The 21243-nt window shown below is 39.1% G+C and overlaps 1 protein-coding gene across 2 annotated transcripts; it reads right to left on the reverse strand.

Moving 5' to 3' along the window:
- Positions 1-2645: 2645 nt before the first annotated feature.
- Positions 2646-7729, reverse strand: LOC102083185 (B-cell receptor CD22). 2 transcript variants are annotated; one of them, XM_019363222.2, is made up of 9 exons: positions 7045-7729; positions 6758-6937; positions 6534-6593; positions 5849-6232; positions 5262-5567; positions 4917-5177; positions 4429-4513; positions 3496-3535; positions 2646-3219 (listed from the first exon to the last, which is right to left on the reverse strand). In XM_019363222.2, exons 3-9 carry the CDS (start codon positions 6574-6576, stop codon positions 3001-3003), a joined length of 1338 nt encoding a protein of 445 aa, XP_019218767.1. In that variant the 5' UTR covers positions 6577-6593; positions 6758-6937; positions 7045-7729; the 3' UTR covers positions 2646-3000. The 2 variants fall into 2 exon arrangements, with proteins under 2 accessions (XP_019218767.1, XP_019218766.1); XM_019363221.2 differs by having other exon boundaries at positions 6758-7729.
- Positions 7730-21243: the final 13514 nt, after the last annotated feature.

Below are 21243 nucleotides of genomic sequence, written 5' to 3' on the forward strand. Positions count from 1 at the left end.
CCTCAAATTAACAGCTAGATGGTTCAAACTTGGACAAAATTGGATCTTCCAGTTTTGTGTATGTGACTAGTGCACAATGACTATGGTGCTCATGGTCAGAGTTAAGTTACATAAAGGGTAGTAGAGATAAATCTGAAATTAAGCAGATGATGGTTGTGCAGTGTATACTATAGAGTAAGCATAAAAAGTACACTGTCAGTGTAGAGGATGGAAATCAGCCAGAACAACTATGCACATCCACAAAAGCAGCAGTTCAGCTGATCACAGCTTGTACATTAAGACAGTCTAGAAAGCTTGTACTGTACTTTTTCACTCTTACTTGAGTAAAGAACTTCAATCAGTACTTCAACTTTTACTGGAGTATTTTTTAACACTAGTACCTGTACTTGTCTGATTTATTTAAATTTGTAAAAAAAAAAACAAAAAAAACAACCTTTTCAAAACACATAATGACAAAATTGTGTGAAAAAAACTATATAAAATGATTTATTAATCAAGTACAAAGGAGTTTGTCAAGGGAATTAAAACTAATTAAAATGAATGTCATTATGTACAAAGATTAATAGATTATGTAACTACAACACACACACACACTTTTGTACTGTACAGTAAAGAATGGGAAATTTAAATCTCCACATTCTTTGAAAGTTTTAAAGTTTATTAAATTTTGGTTAAAAATATTTCTAAAATAGTTTATTATTATTATAGTTTACTTAGCCTTGGGCTAATGCTAAAGCTAACCACTAATAGGAAATGACACACAGAGAGCATAATGGGAACCAGGAAACAGGTGCCCTTTCTCAATTCTCAAGTACGTGACTCCGGACTTGCCAAGAACGCGAGTACGGACTGGCGATTTGTACAATTGGAACACCAGTGTACTTGATGATGTCACAGGTCTGGAGTCTTTACTGCCATCCCCGCTTAATTTAACTGTTATTAATATGTTATGAAGCTTAACTTTAATCTCAGCCAAACCTATTTACTCAGAAACAAATAAAACACTGAAACAAAGCAAACATTAAGATTTAGAAGTTATCTAAGTGATTTATATATCATGTTTAACTTCAGTAGCAAAATCTCTCTATTAATAAAACTAGTGTACATGTATGCCTGAATAAAAACAAATAGGTAAGATCTTAGAGCGTTTTTATTTTTATTTTAGTAGACACTCAAAAATGACAACAGACAGCTGCTGGGGTTTGGAAGAAAACTGAACAAATATTTAAAATATAATCTGATCATTAATGTTAGACTTAATTCTGAGTCAGCTAATCTCAGCCAAACCGATTTACTCAGGAGCAAAAAAACCCCACAGACATAAGCCAAACATTAACATATAGAAGTTATCTGTGTGATTTATATAAATCATGTTTAACCCTGAGTAGTGAAAGACCGCGGGGGGTTTGAAAATGATGTGCCGGGAGTCCGCTGTTCTAACTGGGCTCTAGTGATCCTCGACCTCCCGGTCTGCTATCGAGCTGGTGGGTGACAGACGTCTCCGAAAACGTCGGAGCACTTTTGGAAATATGTGATGTCTTGATAAATCGAGGAGATATTTGAAGTTTACACAGCTACAATTTCGCCTGAAAATATCTTAAAAGTTTATTTCTCCATTAGCAGTTCACTAACAGAGAAGAAGGGAGCTATGGAGGGCCTGTGTACCTGGAGCACTGCCCCCCGCCACATCCTAAACACACCCATATTTTGTTTTCAAACCCCATTGCAGTTTATTTATCCTACTCTTGCTTATGCTGTTGTTGGTCCTTCAGCCAGCTATTTGATGCTTTTTAATGCTTCTCCTGTTCCTGATAAACTCCAGAACAAGGCAGATGGGTCTGTTCTGGCCCTTGTGTCAAGAAACCTCCATTCAACCTATGAATGCTAAAAAGCTACATGCTGTTTGGTTTTTGGAGGACTGCACAGGAGCACATTCATGCAGACTGAAAATCCTTCTCTGTAGGCAAATACTTAGACAGATGGACTCAACCACACTACCACAGTACAAGGATTCATGAGCTGCAGTCAAGTACAGTTAAGCCTATGTTCAGAGACAATAGACAACTGCTGTCACAAGGTGGCAGTAAAGGATGGATGCAAACTAGCAAGAAGCTTCATGAAAAAACACACTTTTTAAAACAAAAGAAGATAGACTCCTTTGACTTTATTTGGAACTATAACTACTTACTAAAGTTTGAGTTGAATAAAGAGCTCTTATTTTGTGTCTGTCTCTCTAATTGGAGACCCACTGTAGAGGAAGAGCTGGCATACAGTTTTTCAAACAGTTTAGACTTGCTAAACTTTATAAATTCATTTATAGATCGATGCATTTATATCTTCATTCCTTCAGTCATTCATTTACTTAAGATCTGAGTTTATGAAAGCCTGACTGTATAACATGTCACTCAGGTGTGAATCATGGCACAAAAAATATTTCAGAAGTCTTCAGAAAACAAGTTGTTGTTTTTTATTAGATTGTAAAATGTTACGATCTCTAAATAATGATTCATGTCAACCACAGAAAAATGCAAAAAATGAGGGTTTAAGACTGTAGTTTCTCTCCCAGTTAGTGGTGGACAGAAACAGATCACTACAAGAGTGACGCATGTAAGAAACTAAGTGACCACAAAGGAACCCAATATTACTTCCCCACCCAACACACAACATTTTGGGTCATACATACAGAAGGTGGAGCTTATTTTTTAGTTGCATACTGAGCTTTTTATTTTAAATTTCTTCATTTTAGAAGCACTGAAAATGTAGTATGTATGATAAATGAGTTCCACAGAACAAACATATTTTACTGGAAATAAACTGCTAATGTGAGTCACTTTGATATCTCCTTTGTTTACTTTAGTCTCCTGTGGGAGCACCATTCACTGCTGTTAACAACCATCAGACATTATCAACTTAAACATCTTGATGTGGTTCCATGTATTTAACTACAAGAGAATATTTCTCTGTATTAACGTTTGTTTAACCAAAGACACAGCCACACTCTCAATTTTTCTGCACTTGAGCGTAGAAGCACTCGCCATCACTTGTCTGTGTTAATCTTTTTTCAGTCTTGCACTCTTTGACCTGTGAATACACCACATCCTGCTGCTGTGTGCTGTCCTGCACTGAGTCTAAAGAAGGCCTCTGCTTCGAGATCTCGATCTCATTGTAATGGACGTCTTCATTTTCTGCTGTTCTGGCTGCTTCTTCAAGAGACAGACTCTGTGAAAACAAACAGACCAAAGTTGAAATGTAATTAAGAGCAGGATGAAAGCTCTTATCCACTTAATTCTGGTACCATTAAAATAACCATATTTTATGGAACACAATAAAAGTAGAACTGCTATGAAGTCCAATGTTGCAGCCAGAGATCAGACACAAATTCAATATTAAATATATAGTCCTATGCGTCACAACATCAGGTGTCTTCTCACATCAAACAGTAAAAAGAGAAAAAAGGACACAGAAAATATTACACAATGAAATTCAGTAACCCACCTGTGTCGGATGTGAAGCTACATGTGTTGACTTCAGATACCTACAAAAAACAGTGGAGCTCTTTACATTTAAAATTTCAGTTATATTAATATTATTAATAACAATAATTAAATCATTATTAATAATATTATTACTGGCATCAGTAGTACGTGAAGAAGTAATATTAGTATTATTATGTATTGCAATACAGTTTTGAACAAATGTCCTCAAAAATGTCTGAAAGTTGTTGAATAATAATTACATATTAGTCTTAGATGTAGACAAGTCCCAAGTTCTCAATATCCCTGATCCAACCTTTTCATTACTAACCTCTTCCTTTGCATACTTTCCTGTGCTTCCTCATTCCACACCGAGTTTCATTCTTTCCTTCTGTCCAGAGGATACACTTCCTTGGCAGATTACCTCACTACTTCGGCTGTACTTTCCCAGCCATCTGGTTACTCCTGTCTGCCACCTGGAGACTCAACTCCTCCATGAAATCTGTGCACCATTGTTTCATCTTCAACATCCACCAACATTTAATCTGCCTTTATTCACTTCACTTTTCAAAGTGGAGCTGGAGAGTCTCCTGTCTCTTTCAGAGTGCACTTTTGCCACAAGATGTATTAAACTCTTATACGTCACCCTATGTCCCTCTCTCCTTAAAGTACAATGTCATTTACACAGTCATTTACATTCTCTCACAAAATCCATTACCATCTATCCTTCTGCATCTCTTAACACCACACCTACCCAGAACCTACCGATCACCTTTGTTTCCATCACCTACATTGAAGTCTTTTAAAATCACCACCCTGGAGACACTTCATCTAACTTACTCCAGAATTCCTGACATCAACCCTGTGGGGCATACACACCGGTATCTTGCATCTTTTTGTTACATAAAAGCTACTATGGATTTAAAACACCGAAACATGTATCTGGGAGTCTTACCAAAGGATGAAAACCATACAGATGAGAATGATGATCCCAGTGATCGCTCCAATAGCAGCCCCCCATAATACAGGCTTGATCATTGCTATAGAGAGAAACAAAAGAAAGAACCAAATCTAAACCATATAAGTGACTGAACCTTTCATTTGTGTGAGATGGGTCTAACTTGGATATATACTTACATGTACAGGTACAAAAACAAACAGCAAAATAAGATACACTTAAAAAATAAAAGTAAAGCAGATATTTACACATGATGCTTTCCTAAATTTCTGGACTTGTCCTTTATGCAGATTCCAAAGACTTTAATAAAGTCCTGATGACCAAGTTTTATATTTGTCCCATTTCATGACTCCTATCAGTCTTTTTATGATAACATTTAAAAACATTATTTGTATTTCAGCACACATTTACCAAACTGTGTATATTTGCAATAAACAATCTCTCTTCTTCATTTATTACTGGATTCATTACAGTTTTGCAATTACCTTTAACAGTCACACGAATCTCTGCTGATGTCTGATTACCCAGATTATTAGAGGCCACACAGTAATAAACTCCTCTTTCTGTTACATTGAAGCTGTAAATCTCTCCTTCAGATACTTTCACAGCTCCATCTCTGCTCTTCTTGAACCAGGTGAAGCTGCTGACTGGAGGTTTGGCTCTGCTGGAGCAGGTCAGCTTCACCCAGCTGCCTGCTGACACCAAACCTGATGGACTGATGGATGCTGAGGTGTCTTTAGGAGCATCTGGAGAGAAAAAAAGAAAGACATATGCCATAAATCATGTTGTCCTATAAGATTCAGTTCAACAACAAACTCTGATTGTCTTACATGAAACACTGAGAGTCTCTTCTGTCTCTGCTGTCTTGGTGTCTTTTCCTTGGTTCACAGGATATCTGGCAGAGCAGCTGATCTTCTTTCCATCATCTGTGTCTGACAGAGTGATGGTCTGCTGGATTTTAGTTGTAAAGTTTCCATCTGTGTTTTCCTCTATTTTGTTGTGAGACTCTTGTGTGAGATTCCAGGTGAGTTGAGGAGGGGAGTGTGGACAGGGAGTGAGAGCTGAGCAGGTTATAGTGACAGACTCCTTCTCCTTCAGATCACCTGGGATTGTAATATTGGGCCTCCAAGGAGAATCTGTGGTTTCACATCACAAACATGTTAGAAATGAAGAGCACAAAATCTTTCAAACTAATCATGTGATCCTATCCTCCTGAATTCACATAAAAGTTCAGATATGTAATCGAGTCCTGAACAAAGTAGCACAGAAATTAAAAAAAAGGAAATATATACATCCTTTTAGTGTCAGGATGTTAGTTATGATGATCATTATGACTTTCAACATTTCCTCAGCAGTTAATTTAATTAAAATTAATTAAAAATAACATGTTACAAAGTATAAACTCACATTTCTTTACCTCTGACTGTTATTTGAAGAGGATCACAAGAAGCTGTCGCCTTGAATGGTTCACTCTCTACTCTGAAGAAGTATGTGTCTGTGTAGTTTGTGGTTAAATTAGAAAACAGAGTGGTGCAGTCTTTCTGACTCAGGTTCCCAGTAATACTCATTGGATAGATGCTAACTGCTCCACTACTGTTGAAGATCACATTGTTTGGATTTTTGGTAAATCTATCATCATTTTTAATCCACACTCCAAAGATTTCTCTTGTGCTGATAAATTTCTGTTCTTCTTTGGGTCTGAAGCTACATGGGATTTGCAAACAAGATCCACTCAGTGCTTCCAGCTTCTTTGGTGCAGTTATGAAGAGTGCTGCTTCACCAGGACAATCAGCCAAAGCACCTGCAAGGATAGTTTCATGGTTAACCCATTCACACATTAAATACTGTAAAATAAATAATAATAAAAAGAATTCTGCTCCCAACAAAACTTTAAACAAACTTTGATCAAAGTATTAGTATCATTATGTTTCTGTGTCTGTATGTTTTATGTAGAAACAAACTTACATTTTCCTTCTCGTTTCTACATAAAACTTTTCAATACATAAACAGAAGAAGTCTCTCTGTGTTCACTTTGCTTGAAGAAACAAATAATATTATAAATGATTCAAAAATGTCTTAGAATGACCAAATAAGCAGCTCACCTGAAAAAAAGACGACCATCAGTAACATCCTGACTGTCACCATGTTCAGAAACTCATTCCCTGCATTTGTGAACAAAGATGATTTTTTATTTAAATGATTCCACACATAACATAACAGTTCCTGGAAAACTGAAGCATCAATAAATAAAATATGTATGCATCTCTCAGTAAAGGAGGAATAAACAAAAGTTTTTGTGACAAGCAGCAGTAAAATGTTTCCTTACCAAATGCACCCAAGTGATGATCTCACAGTGAAATGAAGATGTTTATTAGCAGCCAGTACAGTGAAACATTCAGCCTAGTTGTCATTAGATAAAAAAGGAAGTACAAAAAAAAAAAAACATGCAGTTCAATAAGTCAGTTTTGTCTGGTTGCAAAGCTGCTAGAGGTGTCACACGATGCCCCTGAAATACTGCAGTGCAAAAATTGTCAGTTTTTGGCTTCCTGCAAAAATCCTGTGACAGAGGAAGTCAGACATGACAGCACCTTAAGTCTGAAATTACTTCCTCACCCTCAAAGACTTTTGACTGCCGTGAGTTATTCCAAGAATGTATACACTCTGTGCCATCACCTGTCTTGCACTGAGTCTAAAGTCTCTGCTTGAAGAAGCCAGTCTCTCTGTACTGGACGTCTTCATTTTCTGCTGATTTTCAACCAGCACATGAAGAGTTGGCTCTGTCTTCAGGGGTTTTTTTTTTAGCTTTGTTTCTAAAAGAAATTTAGATTGTTAAAATAATCTGTATCTTTAAAAACTCTGGAGAAGGTCAGCTCACCTGAAACAAAGGCTACGTTCACACTGCAGGTCTTAATGCTCAATTCCGATTTTTTGATCAAATCCAATGTTTTTGTCTGCTTGTTCACACTACAAATAAAATGTCACAGCAAACGCGCTCTAGTGTGAACCGTTCACAGCCCTTAACGCGGCCCGCATGCGCAAAAGAAGACGTCACACACTACGCGCTCTGTTTAGACCCAGACCAAACAGTATTGTTTGACTGATGGCTGTTGCAGGTTCCATTCTCTAGGGCAGAAATACCGTGGTAACTCGCACTTCTCATGGAGGAATAAACCACATACACGTTGTTAGAGTTTTACATCAGAGGCACACGCCTTCTTCTGCGCCATCATTTATTGAACACACACTTCCGTATTTATACCTTTCAGATTAAGAGCACATACATATATGATAGGGCAACAATGGCCCTTAATATAAAGACTTGTTTCGGACTTTACGTTTCCCAATTTTGCTCTAAGTTATAAAGTTATTTTGTTATTTACATATGGCCTAATAATGATCCTTATTGCTGTTTTAGAGAGGAGCGGTGCTTCAAAGGATAGTTGCAGATTTCTGTCAGAATCTGCAGATTATACAGTACAAATAAAATGTTCACGTTTCTTCGTTGTCTTCCCAACAGTTTCACTAACATCTACGCTGGATGGCCAGGAAGCGTTCGCGATGTCTTATCGGGCGCTGATAATTGGCGTCTGTCTTGTGTCAGTGACGTAAAAGACGGATTTAATGCGACATGACCGTTCAAACAGCAGTCGCTTTCTAAAACATCAGATATGTATCGGATTCAGTACCACATACGAAAGTGACCCAGATCTGATTTGAAAATATCGGTTTTGTGCTTTTAAGCTGTCATACCATGATCGGATATGGGTCACATAGGGTCAAAAAAGTCAGATTTGATGCGCTTTCGCCTGCAGTGTGAATGTAGCCAAAGAGAACGATCAGTAATGTGCCTACTGTCAGACAGAAACTGACTCCCTGGATTGGCAAATATACAAAATACTAGCTAATTCATCATTTGTTGATTAGTACAATGTTTTGATTGTCTTTAATTCACAATAAAATTTCGCTTGTGCAACCAGAGTTGAATCATATCTAATAGAAGTGATTATTCATTTCTGGGAGTACAAAGTGAAAAATAAAAACTATAATAACACAGTGTTGGAGTTTTTGTGAGTAAAAAACTCAAACACCAGTCAATGAAATTCTTGAACATATCTGTCAGTGGAGTATGAGAGAAATGGCTAAATACAGCTGAGAAATCAAAACATTTCAGTACCAAAGAAGCTGAACATTAAGTTCTATTATTTCAGAGCAAAATGAATTTCTTTAACACACTTACAATAAACCACACTAATAAGTTTCATGATAGAAAGAGTGGCACATGCATCAACTGACTATCACACTGCATAATGAAGTCAGTTTTGTCCTTCCTGCTTTTATCGTGCAAAAGAGGAAGTCAGATGTTACTGTATTGTGAACATCTCAAGTGACATGCTCATTTTTCTGTTACTCATTCAAAGCCTGTAAATTTACAATGATTACGTTTATCATTTACAAGGTATAATAACACATGATGCTGAGAGAATAAGTGATAGAAATGAGTTTTCTACTAAAAATCATCATCTAAACAATTTAATTGAAAATACATTGAAATGTCATAAAATAAAAATAATTTGTGTCTGTTAAACAAACCAGTGAAGTAATGGAAATTACATGGTCCACTCATCTTTGATATACTGATAGAAAAAGAGAACAGGCGCTCTGTTGGAGAGAGATGAACTATATGTAGCTAAACTCATCATTTCAGATGTGAACAAAGTGAACAAAAGGTCATAAACTAAGTTCTTAAACTTAAGCTTCAAACTTCACTTCAGCTGAAACTTGCCTGCTAAAACAATATGTTTGTTAGGGCCAGGTGGCCAAAACCCTAAAGAACGGATTCAACCTGAGTACTATGTCTGAACTATGAAATGAAACAAAAAGCTAGGAAATAGAAACATGACCTACACTGTAAAATGTAATATTGTGTTTAATTAAAAATATTAAATAGGCTGAACTCAATTTTTATCAATTTGTTATTAGAACTCAATTTAAATAAGTTACCAGTACTTTTTATGCAAAAACGCTGATAAACTCCATTTATTTGAGTTGTCTTAACTTAGAAAAACTAAGTAAGCTGGAAGTTTTGCTTCTCAGTGCGGAAGGATGAAAGATGTGTTTTGAAAATGCCACGTGACTACCGTCCTCCCCCCTCTCGGATCAGTCCGCATGTTCACGGTGCATTTTTTATGGAATATGTTGAGCAAACCTGGAGAAGCGTCAGCTCAAGATATTATTGTTGTCATTGCTGTGGATCTTTACCTGATCCACTGACTTGGTGAGTAAATGTTTACTCTTATTCAAACTGATTTTGTGGCTTCTCTTAGTTTAGCACCAGGTTTAAAATCTTGCTAGCTAGTTAGTGTTAGCCTAGCGTTGCTGCTGCCGCTGGGCTCATGTTACTTAAAAATTAACACCACAGCCTTAAAAACCTTACATAAAACTATGTGGTGAAATTTTCTGTTGATTGTTTGAAATAAATAAGTGAGATAAGAGCCCAGACAAAATTCTTCGGGAGGTGCAGCCGTTAGGGGTGGGGTAGGTGTGGGATGTGGGGGGTGGATAACAGAGCTCTCCGAAAACGTGGAAGCACTTTTGCAAATATGTGATATTTTGATAAATTAAGTAGATATTTGAGCATTACATAGCTACATTGTCGCCTGAAAATATCTTAAAAGGTTATTTTGTGACCCAGAAAGGGTAGTCTGGGGGAAAGGAGGATCGCATTTGTCGCCGTGGTTGTTGGAGCCTGTGCGTACGTGTAAGCGCGGCAATGGCGGAGGAGCGCCGCTGAAAAACTTATTACTTTTTCTGGGTCACAAAATAAACTTTTAAGATATTTTCAGGCGACAATGTAGCTGTGTAAATTTCAAATATCTGCTCGATTTATCAAGACATCACATATTTGCAAAAATGCTCCGACGTTTTCGGAGACGTCCATTTGTTGTTCATGCTTTGTGGCAGCTTTAGAACATCTGTGGCATCTATTAATGTCAAATCTAGCCTTTATTTAACAACATAAGCAAACTCTATGTTACAATGATTGCGCAGCCATTAAGGATCAAATCAGTTTCTGAAAAATGTTCTGTTTTTTCTCCCTCTGCTTGCTTCTTACTGTCTTTGAGGCTCGGGACCAGCACTCCTGCTGTTGGACAGAAAGACATCAGTAAGTATTTTGGTTTTCCAATATATTAGCAACTGTCAGTGACATTTATATTAATCAGGCTGAACTTTAATCATACTTTAGATCAGCCTGTTTTACTTATTGTTTTATTTGTGCTTTGGTTTGGGGAAGTTGTTTCTTTACTGATCTTTTCCTGTCTTCTGTTATTAGACTTGAGATATGACTGCACTATGCTGTTGCTGGTGACCACAGTTAATTCTACAAGACATGCTGTGTAAGTAAACAAACAACAACAGTTTGGTCTGCATTTCTTGAAAGATCACATCCCCCAAACTTAGTTTAGAGGGTCTACACTGTATATAGTGAAGTCTGCAAGTTTTCTAACAGCAAAATCTGTTTTGTGCCCAAAATCATTTTGCACATCATTAGAATGAAAGTTATTGGCCATGTTTACATAGCCCTTTTTAAAATGATGCTTTCATGACATTATTGTGTGTTGGGTGGTGGTCAGGGCTATCCAGACTGACAATTTGGGACATTGAATGTCACCTCTCCGGTGGGGAGGGAGCCTGAGATCGTCTAAATTGGAGTCTGTTCTATACCAAATGCAGAAAAAAATGTTTTAAGAAAGCAATTAAGTTCATGTTCCAAAAATATGATTGTTTGCTTGCAGGACAACAGGAGAGATGAGTCCTCCGTCACAGATGGTGTGGTCAGTGAAGATGGTCGCTTGCAGGTTCAAGCTCATTGCATCTCCAACCCACATCCACTGCCACTGTACTTAAGGGAAGTTAAAGACTTTCTTCTGCACCTACATTTGGATCACCTCGATACATGACAGTCATTCAGGCAGTGATGCCTGGACTGGAAACAAGCAATCCTTAAAATAATACAACATTCCAGCTCATGTGTTAAAATGGAAAACAAATGTGTTGTTTAAATTAGAGACTGCACTTGTGACAGAACAATAAATATTTTATTTTGATTATATAAGTAATGTAAGTACAAAACAAACTGTGGTAGGCCTAAACTTATTTTCAGAATAATTAAATCTGAGACTTTGTTTCATTGTAAGATTATAACAGTGATGGCAATATAATTGTTTGTTGTTCAGCAGAACAGTGTCCAGTATGTTGGCTGTTATACTTTGTTGTGTTTGAAAATAAAAGTTGGGCTGATTTTAACATCATTACAAAAATTGTTGTTAATTATTTTTAATCATATTCAGGTTACCACAAATTGTTTTTTCATTTAGTTGAACTTAACATGTTTGTCAGTAGGTAAACAATTAGTATTGTACAGTCAGAAATATCAAGTTATTGTTAATACTGCAGACTTGCAATGTATAAGTTGTCCTAACAGTCATCTTAAGTAAGCTTTACTTAGTTTTTTTTGAGGCAACGAGTTTCCATAATTTTTTTGAGTTCTGGGAACTAACACGGCTGTACAGTGTACTCAAAATGAGTAAGTTGCCCTAACTTGGTCATCTTACGTAAACTTGATCCAATTTTTTTGAGTTCTGGGAACAAATGAGCTTGTACAGAGTACTCAAAATAAATAAGTTGTCCTAACTTAGTCATTTTTAGCTAAGCTTTACTCAATTTTTTTGAAGCAACGAGTTTCCATAATTTTTTTGAGTTCTGGGAACTAATTAGATTTTACAGTGTATGAACGAGAAATATGAACTATAGACAATGGAACATGAGCTAGGAATTGGATGCATAAGCTAAGAAGGAAACTCAAAAGGAGGACTGTGGCTCAGGCATGGGAGATCAGTGGCACTGGAACACAGAGAAATAACTGTAAGCAATGGCAGTGATTGGTCAGGTAAATGGTAAATGGCCTGCATTTGTATAGCGCTTTTCTAGTCCATAGGACCCCAAAGCGCTTTACACTACATTCAGTCATTCACCCAGTCACACACACATTCACACACTGGCGATAGCAAGCTACATAGTAGCCACAGCTGCCCTGGGGCGCACTGACAGAGGCGAGGCTGCCGGACACAGGCGCCACCGGGCCCTCTGACCACCACCAGTAGGCAAACATGGGGTTAGTATCTTGCCCAAGGATATTTGGTAAGATGAGTTAATAAACTGAAAGTGTCTTACAGGTCTTGCAGGTGGAGGCTTGTGTGAGGGGGAGGCAGTTAGACTGGTCTGGATGAGTGTCCAGAAGCAGAGGGTCCAGAGGGCGTGAGTTCTGTGAATCCGTTGAGCAATGGCAAGGAGTCAGGCAGGTGAATGAAAATCCAAGTGGCTTGGCTGTAATCTAGCAGACCAGCGTTTGGAAATGGTGAGTATTGCTGATAGTGAAATGGTGGACGAGAGAATTCCTGAGAATCACAGGGAGAAGAACACCAGGTAAGCATACGCTGAAAACTATGATGCATAGAAAAACTTGGAGGCCTCACACTAAAGCACGTTAGCAGAAGATCTGGCTAGGACTCACTGAGAGTGCTGCTCTTAAGTGCAGGTAGCCCAAATTGCAAACAGGTCCAGACTGTGATTGGAATGAAGGGGCTCCACCCACGGGTGAAAACTCCAGCTCTATGAAAACAGCCACTCACCCAGACCATGACAGATGTTGACAATATCTGCAGATATGCTATTGTAGGTATTGTAGTGAAGCATGTGCATTGGTTCAATAGGGAGGTCTGCATTCACTCATATGTCTGCTTTCCCAGGTGTTTGGCTACTTGTCTATTCATTACATCACTTTCACTTTCCCAATTCAATTCAATTCAATTCAATTTTATTTATATAGCGCCAAATCACAACAAAAGTCGCCTCAAGGCGCTTTATATTGTACAGTAGATAGCACAATAATAAATACAGAGAAAAGCCCAACAATCATATGACCCCCTATGAGCAAGCACTTTGGCGACAGTGGGAAGGAAAAACTCCCTTTTAACAGGAAGAAACCTCCGGCAGAACCAGGCTCAGGGAGGGGCGGCCATCTGCTGCGACCGGTTGGGGTGAAGAAGGAAAACAGGATAAAGACATGCTGTGGAAGAGAGACAGAGATTAATAACAGATATGATTCGATGCAGAGAGGTCTATTAACACATAGTGAGTGAGAAAGGTGAGTGGAAGGGAAAAACTCAATGCATCATGGGAATCCCCGGCAGCCTACGTCTATTGCAGCATAACTAAGGGAGGATTCAGGGTCACCTGGTCCAGCCCTAACTATATGCTTTAGCAAAAAGGAAAGTTTTAAGCCTAATCTTGAAAGTAGAGATAGTGTCTGTCTCCCGAATCCAAACTGGAAGCTGGTTCCACAGAAGAGGGGCCTGAAAACTGAAGGCTCTCCCTCCCATTCTACTTTTAAATACTCTAGGGACAGCAAGTAGGCCTGCAGAGCGAGAGCGAAGTGCTCTAATGGGGTGATATGGTATGTTACGAAATCAGTTTTGCCCCGGTTCTTTATTCGTCGAGGAATCCAGAAACGGCACCGGAACTCAGTAGCCATTTTTACAAAATCTTTATTCATCTTTATTTATCTTCATTTAAGCATGCACTTCTAGAAGGGAAGACGAGGCCGGTGTCCCTCTGCAAAATCTTCACCCCTTTGTTAGTCACAGCCAGCTTTATAGTAGCAGCCCTATCATAAATCCCCCACAGTGTGCTGTAAACTCTGTCTCTGTGTGTATGCACAAGCACGTGAGTGCCTGTGTGTGCACGTACCCATGTGCCTATGTGAGTGCACGTGAATGACTGTGTGTGGATACCTGGTATGTGTGTGCACGTGAGTGAATGTGCATGTAAGTGTGGGTGCGTCGTAACAGTCAAAGCACTGTTTGTGTGTGTCTCTGTATACGTACTTCCTGGGGGTCATAAAAGTAATCTCACCCAAGTTAAACCAAATTCCTCTAAACAACAGAAAACAGAAATAACATATTACAAATATTGAGACCCCCACTCTGCATTCACTGGGCCATTGTCTTACATTTACAGATAAGGTGGAGAGTCTCCTGCAAGCCTACTTCTAAGTAATGGCAATTATGAGTTTTTATTAAAGGTACAAGCATCAGCATCAGCAACCCCCAACTGTAGCTTCCTGACTCCTTTTATTTATGACACCAGACCCCCAGTGTCCATAAATTCCTTTCTCTCTAAAGAATTACACACTCTCAGGCCACAGCTAAACCAAACTGAAACACAGAGACAAATCCTTCCTTATTACTGTGATCTAAACAAATTTAACACATTATATTCTAATAATTATTTTCTTGTACTCACAAATCCCTCTTTTGATCTGCCCAATGGCAGATCAACAATACTCTAAATCTATTACTAAAAATGTGTTCATCTAAGCTCTCCCCATTTCCCAAAAGTAGCATCATGTCGTCTGCGTTTGGTTTGCTTCACCGTGACCTGTGATGGTGGAGTCGCCGGAATGGATTCAGGTCTGTCTATGGGCAATTCACTTATAAGAAAAATCACAGTTACAATAACAACAAGTATCACACCTAACACTACTGTTTCTCTCCAATTTCCCCTTAACCAGCCTAGAGAAGTTGACATGATGTAAATTTAGATGAAAGGCTTGTCTGTTTACATCTCTTCCCATGCTGAAGGCTTCTCTGCAAAGGATCAAATCATTTGTGCTGTTCACAGAATCACAATTCCATCGCTGGACTTCCTCTGCGCTGTCACTTTTGGAGCTTGGCACGCTCCCTCCATCTCTCAATTCTTACGTTCCAACGCTGTTGAAGATTTTAAGGCAGAGCACGTCGTACACCTTAGCTGTCTTCCTCAACGTCAACGTCGACACTCTTTCATTTTATTTAATATTTTGCTGTGCAGAGTCTCCTCATAACGATCTCCTGGAAGCCCAGTAGCACAGCCCTCTGTACGATGTCTGCTGTGATGAACATGACCTCTGATCCTCCTGAAGACTCTCTCCTGGCCTCAGCTTCCATCTTGTGGGCGTTCTCCTCAGTCACTCCTTCTCGTCATGGCACCTCACGACATCAGCAAATTAAAATGACACTCCTCTCGCCACATGGCTTTCACCATGTGTCCACTCCCAATGAGACCTGTGCAAGAATGTTGCACAGTCTCCCTAAAACAATCTCCAGGGTTTCCCACTTGGAGCAGCCATACTCCAACCTGTAACCCTGTGTAAAAAACATTAGTCGGCAGTTACATGTTTAGCCTATTTAACTCCCAGCTCCACCTGGAGCTTGTATCCTGGAAGACAACGTCTGTTAAATCAAACTTCACATTTTCAACCAACTATAGATCATGAGAGTGATAAAGTATTCAGCGTAAAAGACAAGTATCATGTGCAGGTTTTCTCAAATCATCAAATCACTATTAGTGCCATAATTTGTCCCAAATCATGAATCATCCCAATTTATTCCACAATTTAATCGGTGACTTTCCTTAAACAATGTCACTCCACTCATTTTATCACTATGAGCTCAGTAGTGGCCAGCTAATGAGCCCATATTCTCTTATTTGTTTTCTCATGTCACTTGTCTGTTTTCTGCTGAATCCTCTACATGCACTCTTAGAAAAACAAACATTAACGACACACATGGATCATCCTGGTGGTCAGGCGCAGGTCGACAAGTTCCAGAGGTGCTGTAAAAAGACCATAAAGTTAAGCCTGCTGTAAAAGAACTAACAGTGATTTCAACACAGGATGTTTCTCACACTATTTTCACTTCTCCCCTGTAATATTCAACATGTTCCAACAACCCAATGTAATAGCATAATCAACATATAGCCTGTAAGTTCCCTTCACTCATAAACCCAGTAATCCTGTAATAGAAAAAACATCAACCATTAGTGTGCCCTACTGTAACTCACATAATCAAACACATGATTAACTTCCTGCTGTAGAAAAGAAATGTAAATGTTAACGCTGCGCACAAGCCCATGAATAACACACCGCTGATAGATTCACAACACAGAAAATGGCATTTAAAAGGTTAAATCGTCATGCAACCTAGGATGCTGCTGTCATCTTCCTGCTCCAATAAAAGAAACACATAAATCCATCCACCCTTTTGTCCCATGGTGGAGGTTAACCATGAGTAGTGGTCAGGTCTTGTCAGCCTTTGTCAGCTTTTACCAGTCAGTCAGTTTTTCCTCTTTCACTCATTCATTTATGCATTCATTCATTCTTTCTTTGCTAATAGTGGGACATATCGTCGCATTTAATGTCCACACTCAGCAAAATGACGTCATTTCAAAAAGAAAAAAGAACTTTAGATGGATTATCTCGGTGAATCCTTTTTGGCAGGGACTCTCATTTTCTAATTGTCCCAAATAAGCGGCTTTCTCCAGAGCCCAATTGTAATTTTTGGAGAAACTCACGTGCAACGGTTTTCTCGACATGTTGTAAAACGCTTTTAATTCCCGTCGTGTGGATCTGCTTAAAGAAAAGAAATTCACAAACACAAGTCAGTGCACTTGTTTAAAACAAAAAATAAAATAAAATAAAATAACAAACAAAACTGTCAAACAAAACTCCCAGTGCACTGTCCAAAAAAACAAAATAAAAATAAAAATAACAGATCAAAATAAAAAACAAAATTAAATAAAAATACAGAAGCCCGGTCTTAGGACTTGTCCCAGAATATTATTTTTCTAATAGGTGAAAACACACCAAATCTAAAACTTGGTGCCATGGTACAACCTTCCCCATAGATCAGGAACAAAAAACAAAACAAAACAAAAACAAAAAATCTGCTAGTTTCACTCATTTAAACTCTGACTGCAAGATTCTGTTCACCCCTGTTATCGTGTTCCCCAAAATAATACTAATTTAGTTGTCTATATATCACTTCTAAACACACTCAATAAACCAGACAGGATGATGGTAACAATATTACCTACTTAAAATTGTGTTTGATTCTAATGAGCTTCATTGCGCTTGTGTGTGTGTGTGTTAGTCGGGTTAATACATTTACTATTTCTGTGCGTTCTTTTATGTACCTTCCCCCTTTTTTCTGAAACAAAACTCCATTGACTCCAAATTTTGTTTCAGAAACATGTAAATGAAAATCTCTGTCACAGTCCGGCACAGCTAAGCCCCAAGTGCTTGCAGGTTACCATTGGCAACCACGCTGTGTGTTATTAACCCCTTCTACAAATACCCTCTTTTGATGTGTGACACTTTATGTATGATTTTGTATCCTCTGTAGTATATATCATGTGCATGTGTGGTGTTGTCTGTCCATTTTCTCTAACAGCACTCTTGCATACCTCAGTGCTTGTCTTCCTCCCCCTTTTGTGGTGGTCTGGACACTTTGTCAATCCTCCACTTCAAGGCAGTCGTTTGTCTCCCTGGATTCCTTAACCCAATTTAATTCCCCACACTAAAACAGCATTCCTCTGTCCTCACCTGCTCCTTTCCCCTCTCCCACTTTGCCGTCCAATGACAGTCAGTTCTCTTCAGCTTTGTCCCGTGTATTCTCCCACTGTCTCTTTCATTGCCATCTTGCTCCAAACACAGCAAGTGTCAAACTCCAACAATCTTCTCAAAAGTCTTTCACACACAGTGAACTCGCAGCTTGCTGGAAACGCATCTCCATTCATCCAATCAAGATGACGGATCTTCTCTTTCTGATGCCGTTTGCCCATAGTGCTGCTGGATCTCTCTGCTCAGGTCTCTGGTCTTGTCTCTTGGACTGCTGTCCACTGTTGATGTTCATGGCTGTGCTTCTGGGACTGCACTCTGTGTCTTCAGGGAGAGATTAGCTTCCTTGGAGCTTGCTTGTTCAGGATGAGGACTGGAAGCTGCAAAACAATTCAGCCAAAAAATTCTGGCTGGGTGTTTCTATATTTTTGTTTCTAATGATCTTAACCTATAATTTTCTTCCGACTGCCGCCCGTGGAGAATTGATCCAGGTCCGTTCCCCACCTGTAATCGACAGACTGAGAGTCTTTCATTATTCACTGTGACTCCAGATGTTTTCATCACACCTAAAGCAACACATCTCCGCTTATTTTGTTTTGAACTCTACTGACTTTAAACCCCGAAAATAAAATTCCTATTTGTTCTTAACCACAAACACAAAAAATCTTCTTGACGTTGTTGTTGATTATTTTCACCCACAACACTCCAAATTATGTTTTCTTTTGTGTCCAGCAGGGGAAGAAGGTGACCTGTAGTGTCACTACTTCCCCCAGTTGGAGACAATTTCCCACTCACACTTCCACACTTTTTATTTTTCTTTGTTTTCATCATTTTCTTTTTCTTTTTTTTCCACAAAAATTAAAATGTTGTCCTGCAACCTAGAGAGTCAACTGTCATTTAATAACAAGTGTCTGTTAAATTGACACTATTTTAACACTGATGAGAGATAACAAGCTGATTATCATTGCATATGTGTTTGTGTTAGTAGGATAATGCATGTTCTGCTTGTGTGTGTGATTTTGTATATATTTCTTTTCGCAGTGTTTCAGATCCCTTCACAATTTTCCAACTTAAACAGTCAGTTTGTATCCCCCAGTTTGTGCTTTTTACGCACTTGGGCCACAGATTTTATTTAGTTTTCCTCTTTCCCTGTCATCATAAAACATGTGACATATTGTCATGCATTTCACAAAAGAAGTTTATTCTTATGTATTCAGAGTTGTGTATCTGGGTGCGGGATTCACTCACACATCACAACAGGAAACTCAGTGTTTTAGAGTCTCCACTCCAACAAACTCCAACACATCTCATTCACTCGTGCCAGAATTCAGTCACCTGTCGTTAATCTAAGAACGATCAACTAATTTGCATATCAGCTATTAACCTACTAAGATGACAGGACAACAGAAGTGAAAGTTCAAAATGTTATCACCAAAATAAAATTTCCCTCATACTGTAAATTACTTGTGCTGCACCAATCAAGCAGAAAGCATCTCCCAGTTTACTATATTAACAACTAAATTTATTGTCTGATCACTGGTTGGTCAAACCAGAATCTTAACCTGTTAACTCACTCCTCCAACCTCATTCTCCTTTAACCCCAACAGCTCTCATGCAGTCAGCAATCAAATTCTCCATTCATCCTTGAATACTTGGTCACCTTTAAATGTCACTATTAATTTTATCAATTTATTTATCATTACCTTAACACTAATCCACTGTTTAGTTTTTCTTTAATTACTTTAGTTCATTTTCTCCTATTTGATCACTTTGATTTCTTAACTATTATTATTTCACAGAAAATCAACTAATCTGCTTTGTCTCCCTTTTTGCCATCAAGTAATTCACACACACTCACAGGCTGGTCACTCGCCCCCACCTTTCTTCCTCTCTCACTCACACATACACATTTTGCTCCTCCTTTTTTCCACCTGTGAACCCGCCCCCTGGGGCTGGCTCACACACACCTCATACTTCTCGCAGTTCCATTCAAACTTTCTGCAAGACACCTCTGCTGATTCAGGACAACGCCCTGATCAGAACAAAGAGCGGGTGCCGTCCGCTCTTGTACACCTCAACCTATCTAGGACAATTAGGCTCACGATCTTCAGATCGCGCCACATTTGCCTCACGAATCATTGAAACTGCGCCACGGACTGGATACCGCAGTTTCTCTTCCCTATAAAAAATAAAACCAAATTAAACCCCCCAATTGACTTCACAGTTTGCAACAATTCGCGACACGGCCTCCTGCCGCAATTTCTGCACACCACAAACACACACTTTTAGACCCAAATTCTTTTCGTTACTTTAATTGACTCCCGTACTTCAGACGAGACGCCGACTCTAACGGCGCTTTCACACAACTACACAGTCGACACACTGCAGTCAGTGGGACGAGCCAAGCAGTCGTTCTCTCACTAACTAAAGCAACTTACCCCCACTCTCATGCAGGTTATCAACCGTGACTAGGATCCCACACCTAGGCTTTAGTTATTTAAGGCGCCCTCACTACCTAGGTCACCACCCCGGCTATAATCCCAACGACGCGTCCGAAGGAGGGTGTAGTTGCCAAACTCTGAGCACACAGCCGTCAGCTGCGACGAGGCCTCTCAGCCCCGCTTTCTAACTAATAGTAACACGTTTCCTGCTTTAACGCACGGAGGACGGATCACACACCGCCACTTTTTTCCTAATAACTAAGACGGATCACACACCGCCACGGATGAAACACCGATGCTATTAATTACTAACTAAGACGGATCACACACCGCCACTAAAACGGATCACACACCGTTTCTTTAACATACTGAGTGAATTTACACTGAGATACGCTCAACTTAGCGAACAGATAATTTAGGCTTTAAACAATATGCACACTTCGAAAATAAACAGGTGGTGCTTACCTTATAATAATGTGAGCTAGCTCTCTGTTCGCCTTGTTTCACGATCTCAGCTCTGCCAATTCATCCTCTCTGGGCCTCGAGCGAATCCCGGGTTTCGGCACCAAAACTGTTACGAAATCAGTTTTGCCCCGGTTCTTTATTCGTCGAGGAATCCAGAAACGGCACCGGAACTCAGTAGCCATTTTTACAAAATCTTTATTCATCTTTATTTATCTTCATTTAAGCATGCACTTCTAGAAGGGAAGACGAGGCCGGTGTCCCTCTGCAAAATCTTCACCCCTTTGTTAGTCACAGCCAGCTTTATAGTAGCAGCCCTATCATAAATCCCCCACAGTGTGCTGTAAACTCTGTCTCTGTGTGTATGCACAAGCACGTGAGTGCCTGTGTGTGCACGTACCCATGTGCCTATGT

Source organism: Oreochromis niloticus, linkage group LG9 (assembly GCF_001858045.2).
Source record: "Oreochromis niloticus isolate F11D_XX linkage group LG9, O_niloticus_UMD_NMBU, whole genome shotgun sequence".
Classification (NCBI taxonomy): domain Eukaryota; kingdom Metazoa; phylum Chordata; class Actinopteri; order Cichliformes; family Cichlidae; genus Oreochromis; species Oreochromis niloticus.